Source organism: Hypanus sabinus, chromosome 23, assembly GCF_030144855.1.
Source record: "Hypanus sabinus isolate sHypSab1 chromosome 23, sHypSab1.hap1, whole genome shotgun sequence".
In the NCBI taxonomy this organism is placed as follows: domain Eukaryota; kingdom Metazoa; phylum Chordata; class Chondrichthyes; order Myliobatiformes; family Dasyatidae; genus Hypanus; species Hypanus sabinus.
Window position 1 is genome coordinate 6,658,854 of NC_082728.1, and position 15,342 is coordinate 6,674,195.

A 15,342-nucleotide genomic window follows, 5' to 3' on the forward strand; every position below is an offset into this window, starting at 1 on the left:
TTGTGGACTGACTATGTTGGCGCTGGAAGCTAACAACACTTGCGAGCTGCCCCCAGCACATCCTTGGACTGTGTGGTTGTCGACGTAAACGGCAGATTGCAAAATGAATGTGACGAACAAAGCCAATCTAATCTTAATATTATCTGCTTTCTTCCACACCGTCACTGTCTAACCTGCCTAATGGTGGGGGATGTTTTACAGAGTGTAGAATTGGAATGATTTGCCCCCTCCCGCCAGCGGCGCCCTCTGGAAAAGACGGCTGACTCCTACCTCTTTGATCTGCTGCAACCTTTCCTCCAGGTTGTCCATGGAGTCCCGCTCCCTCTTCAGTTTTTCCAGCCGGGCGATAAGCTGGGCAGCAAAGGCAGCCGGCTCCACGGGAGTCATCTCCTTCGGAAGGCGGTGTGTTCTCTACGTGCAGAACAGAGGACCTGTTTAACACCTTCACCCACAGCCTACGCATCCCAGGGTAAAAGAGATTGGGGGGGGGGGGTTGGTGGAGAGACAGCAAGCAAGATGGCAAGAAAGGGAAAGGAGGACTGGAGAGTGTGAGCGTGGGCTGAACGAAGAGAGGAAGAGCAAGAGATCGGAAGCGAGAGCACGGTGTATTTGTGGTCTTGTGCTCTGGTAGCATTGAACTGGGGTTTTATGGGCTGCTTACAGAGGCCTCCTGGTAGGACATCCTCCCCACCAGCAACGGCCCGGGGCGCGATCAGTTGGCCGTCCTGCTCAGAGCCTCTGTACTACAACCAGTTCATCAGTAGCTTCACAGAAGGCTCAAGATTTTTCAAAGGCAGTTGTTTAACATCAAGAAAGAAGCGAAGGTGGGAGGGAGGCTTCTCTAACTGAAGTGGGTTATAAACAGAAAATGAAAATTTAAAAAAAAATAAAGATATTGGAAAGATGGAGTCAAACTGGTGTAGATCAGAGAAAATGTGGTAATTTAGTTCCTGGCAGCGTGCTGCTTTACTTTGAGGATCTGTTGGCTGAAGAAGCCCTGTGTCCCTCTGCACTCCTTCGCTCTCCACTTCTCTCTCTTTGTACCGAATCAGCTGCAGGCTACTTGTGCTACACCGCTGGGCTCGGCTGCCTGAAGCAGAGGCTACCAGGGGAGAAGTGAGTATACCAGGGCTTCAGGAGCCGAGAATCAGAGATTCAAGGCCTTCACCAGCCGGCTGGGGTAGAGGTTAGGGGTGGGGATGTGGTGGCAAGAAAGAAAGAAATATCAACCAGCCATGGTTAATGCTGGAACCCCGTGGTCCTATCATCCCTGTCTGTATATGATTCTAACCCTCTTGTTTAATTGTGTGATTCTTTCACTTTCTCACTGGATATCTGTCTCTTTCCTAGAGTTTCCTCTGTGTCTCTCACTTGATACCTCTCTCTTTCTCACTGCCTGTCTTCCTTTCCTCCCTCCCTCTCTCTCACTTCTCTCATCCTTCCTCTCTCTCCTGGTCTCCCTCCCTTTATACTTTTTCTCTTTCTCTCTGTAAACCTCTCTCACGAGTCTCTCCTTCCTTCACTCTGTCTCTTTCTCTGCCTCCTTCCCTCTGTCTCCCTGCACCACTCCCTCGCTCTCTCCCCTCTCTGTCCCCCTCCATCACTCTCTCGCTCCCTCCCTACCTGTCTCTCTCTCTCTCTCTCTGTCTTTCTATCTCTGCTTCCGAGCTGCCTCTCTCCCTCCCCCAACATCTTCTACAGGCATCTTCTTGTCTCTTTTTTTAAGCTGGGCATCGTACCCACTCGATGAAGCAAAAAAGCCCTCTCTAAGGCAACCACACGGCAGTAGCAACGATGTGAGGGCGAGAGAAAGGGCTAACTCTGCTGGAAGTTGTCATTTTACACAGTGGTCGTCTTCTATTCAGCTCCTGATCAAAGCACAGCCTGGCGGAGAACGTCGATTTGGGAGCCCCACGACAAAATAATCTCATTTACAAGCTCAGGCAATAGAACAGTTGTTGTTTCCAATTTTTGTTTTTAGGGGAAAAAAACACACATTTTGGCAACTAGAGCTTGAGAGACTTTCCTGTTGCTTGAAAGAGATTTTTGTGCAAATGATTTTTTTTGCTTGGAGAGGGTGTCGTGAAAATTTTGGGAGGGAGATGGGGGGATGGGCTGAAGAAGTGAAATAGATACAAAGACAATGTACATCCTGATTATCACATGCACAGACATGTCAAGGAAACAAGATCCCAACAGTCCCACCGTCATCAATAACTCAACAGTTCAGAGATCATCTGAAGTGTTGAGGTGGTTCAGACACAGCATATTCTCTGTTACCTGGCACTAATATCACATGATTGGAAACTAGTTATGGCTTTGTGGTGATATATCTCTAATTGTGTTGTTGGTTTGACAGGCACAGCCTCTCACTCAGGTATGGTCCCTAGGATACAGCCTCTTACCTGGGTACAGTCACACAGACAGACTCTTACTGGGGCACAGTCACCAGGGTACAGTCTCACAGACACAGACTCTCACCAGGGTACAGTCTCACAGACACAGACTCTCACCGGGGTACAGTCACACAGACACAGACCCTCACTGGGCTACAGTCACACACATCAATCCTCACCAGGGCAGCAGCAACCAAATGTATACTTTCAGGCACGTCTCAGCAGGGTCCTTGCTTTCTGCAGGATTCTGACTGATATTTATCTATAGACAATGAATGATGTGATGTCCCATATATCCCGACAAAACTTGATGGCAAATCACAGCGAGGTGTATAGGACGAGAGCAGAAAAGAGAGAAAATGTAGGAGTTCAGGAGAAAGAGAGAGATGGGTGGGGGGATCTGGAGAGAGGGAGGGAGAAGTGGAGGGTTGCTGAACTCACAGGAAAGTGAGGTAGTGAGACTTGACCGTTGGCCTTAGCACTGCGATGCATTTCCCTCTGCTGTTGCTTCTTCTGTTGATATGGAGGGATCCCATCTCTGCAAAACAAAATCAACGGGAAATTGAGTAAAATCCTGCTTTCTGTCACCTGGGCGTCCCCTCTTCCCCGCCCCCACAACACAATATATTTTTGATTTTTTAAAATTTAGATATACTGTGTAGAATATGGCCTTCTGGTCTCTCAAGCTGCCCAGCAACTCCCAATTTACCCTAAACCTAATCACAGGACAATTTACAATACCCAATTAACCAACTACCCAATACGTCTTTGCGCATGGCCAAGTGGTTAAGGCGTTGGTCTAGTGATCTGAAGGTTGCTAGTTCGAGCCTCAGCTAAGGCAGCGTGTTGTGTCCTTGAACAAGGCACTTAGCCACACATTGCTCTGCGATGACACCAAGTTGTATCAGCCCTTGCAGCCTCCCCTCTTGCCCCGGGCCTGCACCCTGGAAACTTTCCAAGGCGCAAATCTCGATGGTCTCTTGAGACTAACGGATGCCTATTAGTATATCTTTGGATTGTGGGAGGAAACTGGAGCATCTGGGAAAAGCCCGCATATTCCATGGGGAGGACGTAGTGATGGCACTGGCCTCTAACGCCCCAATCTGTATAAGCACCGCACCAACCGCTACCGATTAGGATCCGATTCCTGCTGCTGCCCGTAAGGAGTTTGTACATTCTCCTCGTGACCGTGTGTGTTTCCTCCGGGTGCTCTGGATTCCACCCACATTCCAAAGGCATACAGGCTAGGCTCAGTAAGTTGTGGGCATGCCATCTTGGCACCAGAAGTGGCCTGCCCTCAGCACGTCCTTGAATTGCGTTGGTTATTGATACTGTGTGCCATTGACACTAGTTCACTCTACATCGCGATGTCATGTGAAAATAAGCTAATATTTATCTTTATCTTTCATCGGTTCATGGCCTCCTGAAATACTGCACTCGTGACAAAGCAGCACTCCCTCAGTAATCATTTCGTTGGAGAGGGACAAGTCTGGACAGGCACAAACTCAGGTGAGTAGCTGAAGTCAAAGTCTCGGTGGGTGAGGACTTGCCTCCACTGGACAATGTCGACACCGAACACTGACAATTATGGTTCCTATGCAATGCACACGATGTGCTGGAGGAGCTCAGCAGGTCAGGCAGCATCTACGGAAGGGTATAGACCAGCAACGTTTCCGGTCCTCCAGCACATTGCTCTAGATTTCCAGCATCTGCAGTACCTCGTGTGTCTATGACAGGAGAACAGTGGGACTAAAGGTTAAAGTTTAAGATTGGCTTCATTTGTCACATCAAAACCTAGTGAAATGCATCAAATCAGCAAGGATTGTGCAGAGCAGCCTGCAAGTGTGACCAAGCTTCCGGCAGCAACGTAGCACTGCCACAACTCGTATCTCTTTGGACTGTGGGAGAAAACTGAAGCACCCGGAGGAAACTCTCGCAGTCCCAGGGAGAACATACAAACTCCTTACAGAGAACCCCAATCTCACCACTAGTTACACTACCCGAGCGTTAAGCGTGCCGCCTGTTGTGGATGAAGTGGTGGGGACATGTTTGAATGATACAGAAAAGACAGCCATCAGTTTGTGAGAAAAAATTAAATGTGAAAGTAACTGCAGGCTCAGTGAATCAAAAGTAGAAACAAACAGACTCCTTGGGCCAACAAAATCTCTCCCCCACCCCTTAACAACACTTGCTAACAAAAACCTTCAATACCTTTCTGGGAGGTATTGTAAACAATCTCTTCACTGAACCTCAGATCACTTTTGGGCAAATTATTGACTGCAAGCACCAATCAGCTACCATTTAAGGAAGGCCCAATTATCTAACCATTTAAGAGCAAGATGTGTGTGACCTGCTCCCCCCTCCTTCCTTTGAAAGGCTCAAACTCATGCGCATATGCACCAGGCATCTTAGTTGGCAGCCGTTCTGAAGCAAGCCTCTGATCTCAGCAACATCAAAAGCTCGGGTTGCAAGATAAGGTAATGTTTGAAGTTTGCACAGCAAGACTGCCCCTGCGTCAAATCCAAATCCATAAATAAGATATAACCGAGCAAAAGAGAGAGAAAAAAATCACTTCTTAGCTCCCTTGGATATCCAGAGGAGGAAAAATCTACACTGCGTCTCCTTTATTTTACGCTGGAAATAAACTTTGATCGGAGAGATTGGCTCATTAATCACTGCAATAAATTGCCTCTACGTTAATTAGAGCTTGTTTTGCCTTACAGCTTCCCAGCCCCTCCCTAGTGAGAAACAGAAAGAGACTGATTACTGGCAGTGTCCATGAAAATTGCTCCCTCCTTCAAACCTATTCTGGCCTTCTAAACAATAGGTATTTAAAAAAAATATCACAAGGATTGAATTTTTATATTTCAGCTCTCGTCCACTCTAGAAAGACTGCAATCCAGATATTTGCTGTGTGGGATCTGGGTTCAGTTCTTGCTGCTGTCAATGAGTTGGTATGTTTTACCCCGTGACTGTGTGCATTTCCTCTGGCAGCTTTGGTTTTCTCCCACATTTCAAAGATGTACGTGTTAGGGTTAGTAAGTTGTGGGCATGCTATGTCAGTGATGGAAGTGTGGCGACTCTTGCAGCCCACAAGTCTTCAGCACACCCTTGGACTGCGGTGGTCGTGGGTACAATGGCACATTTCACTGTATGTTTCAATGTACATCTGACAAGTAAAGCTAATCTTTCTTTCAGAGTAACACACACAAAATGCTGGAGGAGCACAGTAGGTCAGGCAGCATCTATGAAGGAAAATAAGCCATCAACATTTCGGGCTGAGACCCTTCATCAGAATCACTGACAGTGTTTAAGGGGAGACCCACTGGAGCCCGTCTAGCTCACATAACACAAGAAACTTAGAACTATACAGGCGAGAAAGGGTGGAAAGGCTTTCAAATGAAATCTGCTAAATCCATTTCTGTAATAAAATACCTTGGAATTGTGACCAAGGAAGCACTTCTTGATGAAGCCTGTCAGAGCCACTTGGCAAGAGTTGTTAAAGGCTGTATGTTTTTTGGTACTGGGATGATAGGGGCGTGCTACTTCCCATCGGGGAGAAGTCCTCAGAAAATTAATCAGGGAGGCTTTAGCCAGCTAACACTGACACTGAATAGTGCATCAGGAAACCAGCAAAGGTTCTTTCCAAACATAGGTTCAGCAACTTTCCGTTCACTCCAGTAAGTAATTTTCAAAGATACTGTGTCCCTGGTCCTCCTAGTGCAACTTCCCCCCCCCCCCCCCCCCGTGGAAATGAACAATAGGCTGAAAGACTTCCATTGACACACCTCAGTTTGTCAGCTCTAACTGTACACATCCATCATTACGTCCCATACTGACCTTTCCCCTATTCTTGTAGGCCATTTTCATTCAGAAGTGGCCAATGGCCCAGAAGGTCACATTGACACCAAGTCCAGCCCCATCTGTGAGAAGCAGCTCACTACCTTTAAGTTGTAAACACACAGACACACGTCTATTATGTATATCAGAATCAGATTTACTATCATGAACATATGTTGTGTAATTTGTTGTTTTACAGCAGCAGAACAGTGCAAGACAAAAAATTACTTTAGGTTACAAAAAGAACTATAAAAATAACAAACAAATTGTGCCTTCTGATCGCTCGGGGCTCGCTGTGCTACTGGGGAGGGGAGAGCCTGCCGCTGCGCCCCGAGAATGTTACCCAGGTTTTCTGGGTTTTGGATATGAACTCGGACTACAGTATAATACTTTTTTTTGAAATTCTGTGTTTTTGTGTGCATGGTAGGGGGATTTGGGGGTCAATGCACCTGCTTCTATATTTGTTCTTTCTGTGCAGGGAGGAGGGATGGGGGTGTGGTTGATGCTTGTGCTGCCTTTCTTTTCTTCCTTGGTTTCGCGGCTATCTGGAGAAGAAGAATTTCAGAGTTGTATACTTTGATAATAAATTAACCTTTGAAGTGAGAGCAAAATAGTGAGGTGGTGCTCACGGGTTCATCCGGCATTCAAGAAATCTGATGGCGGAGCGGAAGAAGATGTTAAAAAACACTGAGTGTGTAGCTTCAGCCTTCTGTACCTCCTCCCTGATGGTAGTAACGAGAAGAGGGTATTTCCTGGGCAATGGACGTTGCCTTCTTGAGGCACCTCTGGACTCCCAGACCTGGGACTGAAGCTCCCTCTGGACTCCCAGACCTGGGACTGAAGCTCCCTCTGCAACTGATCCTTGACTCCCTGACCAAAGGACTGCAATCAGTAAGGATACACAGCAACACCTCCACCAGGATTATTCTTTCCTCAGCACCCCAATCTCTTCCCTGTACGCTCATGAACGTGCAACCAAATCCTCGCTCAATCTATTAGTGTGCGCACACACACACACAGAGAAACAGATGGAGAACAGGATTCTGGCACAAGGGCAGCCAGACCTGTATCTCTACTGTGGGTGCAGAGGTGGGTTGTGAATTCTCCATCAGTTGGTACCTCAGCCCCCTCACCAGGATAGGTTATGGTACTTTGATGCGGTTCAGAAGCCTGAAGCCTGTAGCAGACATGTTCTAGACACACCACTGCATCAATGGTTTCCTGAGATCCAGGATCCAGTGACACCAATTCCAGCTCCCAATGGACGCACAAGTGATTCTTTTCCACAGTCATGGTCATGTTTACAAGAGCAACAAAAAAACAAAGAGAAGTACGTAGAAAACAAAGGAAAGATCCTGGCTAAAGAGTAGTTATGATCTTCTCATACAAGACTAGAGATAACAGAATTCCAGTGATAACAATTAACCTATAGACAGACACAAGCAGCTTGGCACCTGCTACTGGAAACTAAGAAGTTTCTGGAAAAATACAGAAGCAACTGTACCATACTTCTAAACAATTACAATAGGTGATTATCATTCGTTTGTTATGTGCCATGTTAAATGACATGGGTGATCATGGTCTTTCCATGACAATGATTGTTCTTGGCAAGCTTTTCTACAGAAGTGGTTTGTCATTGCCTTCTTCTGGGTGGTGTCTTTACAAGACGGGTGAGCCCAGCCATTATCAATACTCTTCAGAGATTGTCTGCCTGGTGTCAGTGGTCGCATAACCAGGACTTGTGATGTGCACCGGCTGCTCATACAACCATCCGCCACCTGCTGCCATGGCTTCACCTGATCCTGATCGGGGGGTAAACAGGTGCTACACCTTGACAAGGGTGACCTGCAGACTCGTGGAGGGAAGGAGTGCCTTACACCTCCTTTGGTAGAGACGTATCTCCATCCTACCACCCAAGCTGATCATATACACAATCAATCAAAATCTAAATTTTCACTACATCGTCCCTCAGGTAAATAAATCCTTCCTTAGGTGTGAAGTCCAAAAGTTACACAAAGAGCTTTAGGCACTAGTCTCAGCAACGCCTAATCACATGCAGCAAGTATTCCTCACTGTGTATTCAAATCCATCAACAACAAAGACCAAAATATTGTTCACCTTGTGAACTGGTTGCCGTACCTGGATGTTAACTTTATTCGTGTCATGGATCTGAACACAGATCCCTTTGAGCACCAACATTTACTACTTTCAATCTAGGTAACAAGTATTTTTTTCTATAGTTCCTGCTGAGGTGAATAACTCAGCCCTGAGCTGTGTACTGTTAACAGACGCGCTGGGGAAGTAGCAGAGAGGAGTTATGAGGATGCTGCCAGGACTGGAAACTTTTAGCTCTGAAAACAGACTAGATAAGGTGAAGTTGGACAGGAAAGGGTAAGGCGAGACTTGGCTGAGGGGTGTAATAGGGCAAGGGGTCAACAATCAGATGTACAGGGAAGTGACTAGGGGTAGTATTGCTTCGCTCTACAATCTTCTGGCCTAGATCATGGGCTCCAGTTTCCAACTTCCTCCCACATCCCAAAGCAGAACAAATGGATCTGGGACTACAGGTCCATAATTCCTTGAAAAGTGCAATTACAAGTCAGAAAGAGAACTGCAGGCATTTTGGCCTTCATAAATCTGAGTATTGGTTCAGGTGCTGGAATGTTATGTTGAAGTTGCATAAGACATTGGGAGGTCAAGTTTGGAACACTGTGCATTTCCAGACACCTACCTACAGGAAACTTATCGATAAGATCAAAAGCGTACAGAGAAAGTTAACGAGGACGTTGCCAGGACTTGAGGCCAACAAATTTCACAACATATGCCAGTGATATTAAACCTGATTGTGATTAATCTGACTGAGTTATAGGGGAAATTTGAATAGGCTCTGTAAGGAGTTTATATGTTCTCCCCGTGACCTTGTGGGTTTCCTCCCACAGTCCAAAAACGTACTAGTTGGTAGGTTAATTGGTGTATTGTACATTGGTCCATGCTTAGGCTCATGTTAAATTGGGTGGTTGCTGGGTGGCCAGTAAGGCATATTCTGTGCTGTATTTCAATCAATTAATAAATAAAGTTAGGACTTTATTTCCTGGAGTGTAGAAGAATGAGGGGAGATTTGATAGAGATATACAAAATTATATGGGCTATAGGCAAGGCAAATGTAAACAGGCTTTTTCCCACTGAGGTTGGGTGAAATTAGAACTAGAGGTCTGTGTTGTGTATTTAATATTTCAGTAATATTGTAAAATATTGTTTAAATGTTCTTTGTTTGCTTAATTAATTTACAATGGCTTTTATGTAAAAGCACATGAATGGCATATGTCATTGCGCAACACGTTATAAGTGTGTGCCTTGCTAGAAGTAAAACCGAAGCAGACACATTCTCCTCGGTTCCTGTGTTTTTCTTTTAATCAGTTTTATGTTTTGGAGCTACAAAACATCTGGCAACAAGCTTTTTTTAAAAATTAACCCAAGACGACTACCAACCTGTTGAAGCACGACCAGACTTTAGTTTTAAAAAAGCACAACAAAATGATTGAGTTTTAAAAAAGGTAGAAAATGGATGAAATTCATGAATTCATAAACAGTGAGCAATAATAAAATAAAATAAAGCAGAAATGGCTGGCTGCATTGTAAAGATAGACATGTTCGATTGCATGACAGATAACTGGATATTGTATACTGAGTGAAATGAGCAGTATTCTGAAGCAAATGAAATAGCCAATGAAAAGTAAGTATCAGTTTTGCTGAGTGTAATATGTATAAGAGCATACAGTTTGCTTAGAATTTTAACTGCTCTAACCAAAATGAGGACTGCTGATTGCAGAACACTTTAGGTTTCATAAGCGGAATCAAAAGGAAGGGGTGTCCATTTCAGCGTACGTGGTTAAATTGAAGAAGTTGTCTGAGCAATGTCAGTTCAGTAATGGACTTAATAATGCATGGACAGATTGTTTAGCTTGTGGAATCTTACAAGAGAGCATTCAAAAATGGCCCCTAACTGAAGCACAACTTACATTTAAAAGATTAGTTGAAATCTCTGTATCAATGGCAACAGCAGGCAGAGATGCAATTGAGCTTCAGTCAGGAATGAAAGTGACCGTGAACAAATTGTAACATCTACAAAAAGTGTGCCGGGCAGACAGAAATAAAGAAGAGAAAAAGATTTTAAAAAGTTGCAGTTTCAAAAAAGTATTAATCTGCACGCTGATGATGAAAAATCTAATATGTCCCAAACGTCCACTGTTTATTCCACTCCACAGATGTTGCCTGACCTGCTGAGTTCCTCCAGCACTTTGTGTGCATTGCAGTCAATATTAATGACAAGTCAAGATGACAGTTTGATATACCATTGGTATGTTTTACTCCGAACAGTTATGATGAGTGGGCGAAGTAGAGGTGGGCAACAACTGGAAGGAGGTGTTGCAACAATATACTGCCCAGGTCTATTACCTCCTCGGAGCCATCTCATCAGTGACATTTCCATCATACCAAAGTTCAAAGTAAATTTATTATCAGTGTCACTTACTACCTCGACATTAATTTTCTTGAATCAATGAAAAACTATTCACGTACAAAGAAGCAATGTGCAAAAGAAGATAAACTGTGTAACTACATAAAAATAAATAATACTTGAAAGTTGAGTCCATAGGTTGTGGAATCTGTGACATTTATGTGCACTCAAGTTTCAGCCCAGGAACATACCGTATATGCATACACATAGGTTTTTGTTCATGGTAGTTCCCTTGCCAATATCGAATGACACCTCCTACTGTCAACACCAAGGCTCAGTCCATTTCAATAACAGTAGCCTGAGATAGGTGTAAGGGGAGGATCTGGTGACCCACCCTATTGGTAAAGGATCTCTCTCAGGCAGCATTACTCTTCCACATAACAATTGTGTCATTTTTCACTATCAACAGGACATTTGGTCTGACCTTGGTCAATTGCCACAGCAGACATCAGTAGACCCAGGTGCTATTCACAAAAACAAGTTGTACATGCATAAATGTATTTTTATAATAAATTACAAACTTTTCCACAGAAGCATAATCAGACAACAGTACCACAAACAATGCCCATCTAATTCATCTGAGTGCTCTATATTAACCCATTTCAAAGTTCAATTTTTAGAGCAGTATTCATTTCTTTAGGTAATTTTGTTACCGACTTATTTGTGTTCCTTAGAGTAATGGATGACTTAATCCAAACATTTTTGAACACAAGCAGGTTTGAAAGTGCAGATGTGGAAAAGTTTTCACTAGTGGGAGAGTCACGAACAAGACACATAATCAGGAGATATGAGGTCAATAATTTAAACTGAGGTACGTAGAAATTACTTCCTGCAGAGGGTGTAGCCTCAAAATACAAGGATGTCCCTTTAGTACAGAGATGAGGAGGAATTTCTTTAGCTAGAGAGTGGTGAATCTGTGGAATTCAGTGCCACAGATGGCTGTGGAGGCTAAATCATTGGGTATATTTAAAGCAGAGTTTAATAGGTTCATGATTAGTAAGGGTGTCAAAAGTTACAGGGAGAAAGGGGTTGAGAGCAGAAATAAGTCAGCCGTGATGGAACGGCAGAGCAGTCAAAGGGCTGAATGGCTCAATGCCTATGGTCTTACGGTTCCCCATAACCTGAAATGTTATGGGGAACTGGTGCAGAAGGGGGTGTTGAGGCAAACGTAGATTATACTGAACTGCAGGACAGGTGGCATGACCCTGCTCCTATTTGATCATTCTCCTTGTGTTGGAAGGTCCTGGACTATCGGGGAGGGAGCTGTGAGGTAATAAAGGAGAATTAATGAATGAATGAAAAAGTGATGCGCACACACAAAATACTGGAGGAATTCAGCAAGTCAGCATCATCTATGATAGGACTAAACAGCTGACATTTTAAGAAAGGAAGGATTCCCCCTTTCCTTTCCAGTCCTGACGGATTACGGCCCAAAATGTTGACTGTTTACTCCCCTCCACAGAGGCTGCCTGACCTGCTGAGTTATAGCTATAGAACACTACAACACAGGAACAGGTCCTTTGGCTCCGCCAGCAGTCTGTGTGTGGTGCTCAAGATTTCCAGCATCTGCAGAATCTCTTATGACTGAAGGTCCATTCATTTCCCAGAATGCATGGTCTGGGTTGGAAAATGAACATAAAACCTGCCCCAACATCATCAGGAATTCAGTCCATGGTCACTGATAGCAAACTGTGATACAAGGGGCAATGATAGAGGTGTCATACTCACGTGCTGCTGCTGTCTGTCATCGACATAGAGTCATCTGTCATTACATCACTGTCATTTGCGCTGCTTGCAGGAGCAAAGACATAGCTAGACTGAATGTGATAAGGATTGGCATATCCATTCCTCCCATATGATCTGAAAAAGACAAGTTAACTATTAGTATTTTTTGCAGAGAGTTGTAATGTCTCACACATTTCACGGGAAGGATGCAATTTTAACATCCAAGATGTCTAATCCGTTTTGAGCTGTGCAGCGATGGTAGTGTAGTGGTTAGCACTACGCTTTACAGTACAGTTGACTCGTCATTGCCTGTAAGGAGTTTGTATGTTCTCCCCATGACCACAGAGGTCTTCTCCAGGTGCTCTGGTTTCCTCCCACAGTCCAAAGACATGGTGGTTGGCAGGTTAATTGGTCTTTGTAAATTGTTGCGATTATGCTGGGATTAAATCGGGGGATTTCTGGGCAGCAAGACTTGGAGGGCCAGAAGGGCCTGTCCCTTGTTGTATCTCAATAAATAAAAAATAAATAAATAGACTGTGAGAAGTGTGTTCAGTCCCAATCCAACTGAAGTGGATTGGTACAGGCATTACAAATATCAGCTTTATTTGTCACATGGGTATCCAAACGTCAATGAAATGAGTTGTTTGCATCAACAACCAACATAGTCCGAGGACTTGCTGGGGCAGCCCATTTCCAACACTAATATAGCATGTTTACAATACACTAACCCTAACCCGTACGTCCTTGGACTGTGGGAGGAAACCCACAAGGTTACAGGGAGAACAACAAACTCCTTACAGACAGCGACAGGAATTGGATCCCCAATCACTGGTGCTGTAAAGTGTTAAGCTAACCACTACATACTCTACGCCCTTAATATCGAGGTGGGGGGAATTTACCCTCAGTGAATTTAGTTACTGGTGTGGGCTTTAGGGTCAGCTGTGGCTTCCCACATTGAAAGAGCTAGCTGCCAGGCTTCAGAAATTAAGATTAGGTGAGGATCAAATAGGACACGCCACGGTTACAGAATATTCTCCGAGGACTGCTCTCTTGAAGAATGTTGGAGACAGTATCAACGAGGCAGAATGGATGGCACTGCTAGAAACGACCAAGGTTTGAGCCCATGAATTCCTAGGTTGGGCCTCTAATCCCAGCTCCTGACAACAGGTGATTATGGTGACTATCAGGATTTTGGCCAAACTATCCCAATTTTCTTTGATTCTGGGGGTAATGGAATGGGAATTAACCTGTAATATGTCAGCAGTCAGATAAACTTCCTGTAAACATGGAAGGTATCTCAACTGTTCTTATTACACATCAAGGTCTGGCCAGGATGGGGACACTGTAAGTGTTAGTTGATATTCTACTGTGTTGTTGCATTCACTAGGCTAGGATTTGTTCAGACATTACTACATGTACAAAATAGAAATGGATATTGACTGTCATTATGTGGTAGAATGTAATTAGTGTGTAATATCCAATACCTGCTGACATGCAACTGTGTACAGTGCACTGATTGTAATATTATACTGACCATCTGAGTTACAGACAAGGTAGACGTCCAGCGATGGGTGCATTTAATTAGAATTAGCATTAGTGCACAGACTAAATCAGAATCAGGTTTATTATCACTGACATATGTCATGAAATTTGTTTTTTTTTGTGACAGCGGTACAGAGCAATACATAAATTACTGCAAGCTATAATAAGAAATATAAATAAAAGATAAGTAGTGCGAAATAGGAATACACACAATATGCTGGAGGAACTCAACAGGTCAGGAAATTAATAAACAGTTGATGTTTGGGCTGAGACCCTTCTTCAGGACTGGAAAGCAAGGGGGAAGACGCCAAAATAAAAAGGTGGGAGGAGGGTTAGCATTCGGTAGGCATCTCTCCACACCCTCCTCTCCGTGACCCACCCTTTCCTCAGTCAGTGCTCTCTGTCAAGACTTCTGCTTGAAGGGGTAGGGGCTTTAGCAGAGGGGGAGGGAACACATCTGGGCACAGAAGTCCAAAATATCCAAGCAGTTCAATAACATAAAAGTAACACAAGTTTCTTTTCCATGAAAAGTGAAAGAAAGACTTAATCAGTCTGAAGTTTCCTATTTTAATGGAGGAGCAGCGACTGGAGCTGGAAGTCTGGAGTCAGAGAGGTGCTGTTTCCGCACAGTGAGTTTGAGAATCCAAGAGCAGGCCACATTTGGAGTATCGCAAGCAGTCTTAGGCCCCATGTCTGCGCTGGCACAGGAGGGCATCCGGGAGGTTTACGGGAATGAAAGGGTTTCATAGCTCTGAGCCTGTACTCGCGAGAGTTTAAAAGAATGAGGGGAGATCTCATTGAAACCTATCGATATTGAAAGGCCTCGATAGAGTGGATGTGGAGAGGATGTTTCCTACAGTGAGACATTCTAGGACCAGAGGGCACAGCATCAGAAGACAAGGACGTTCCATTAGAACAGAGATGAAGAGAAAATTTCTTTAGCCAGAGAGTGATGTACCTGTGGAATCCATTGCCACTAATGGCAGTGAAAGCTAAGTCATTGAAACAAATAACATATATCACTGTTTTGGTGCATGTGTGATTAATAAAGCTGATCTAATTTTTGCCTATGTAAGTAGATAACCTACAGCAGTGATGTTAATTAGGGCAAATTGGGGACAACTTTCTGCCTCTCTACAAATTGCATTGTTGGATTATTTATCTGAGAGGGCAAATGAGCTCTCAGTTTGGAAGTCTGACACTCAATACTCCACTGAAGGATAAGCCCAGATGTGGTTCCAGTCTCTTAACATTTTTCTCAGATGGAGTTGTGTTATGGGTTAGATTGGATTTATTTGTCACATGTACATCGAAACATACAGT

At 44.2% G+C, this 15,342-nt stretch overlaps 1 protein-coding gene across 1 annotated transcript in view; it reads right to left on the reverse strand.

Moving 5' to 3' along the window:
- The window catches only part of axin2 (axin 2 (conductin, axil)), a 36,118-nt gene that overhangs the window by 10,259 nt on the left and 10,517 nt on the right, over positions 1 to 15,342 (reverse strand). Inside the window, exons 3-5 of the mRNA XM_059948275.1 lie at positions 12,481 to 12,612; positions 2,838 to 2,934; positions 271 to 411 (exon numbers count right to left, since the gene is read on the reverse strand). Coding sequence (XP_059804258.1) covers positions 271 to 411; positions 2,838 to 2,934; positions 12,481 to 12,612 — 370 coding nt within the window. The remainder of the gene's footprint in view (positions 1 to 270; positions 412 to 2,837; positions 2,935 to 12,480; positions 12,613 to 15,342) is intronic.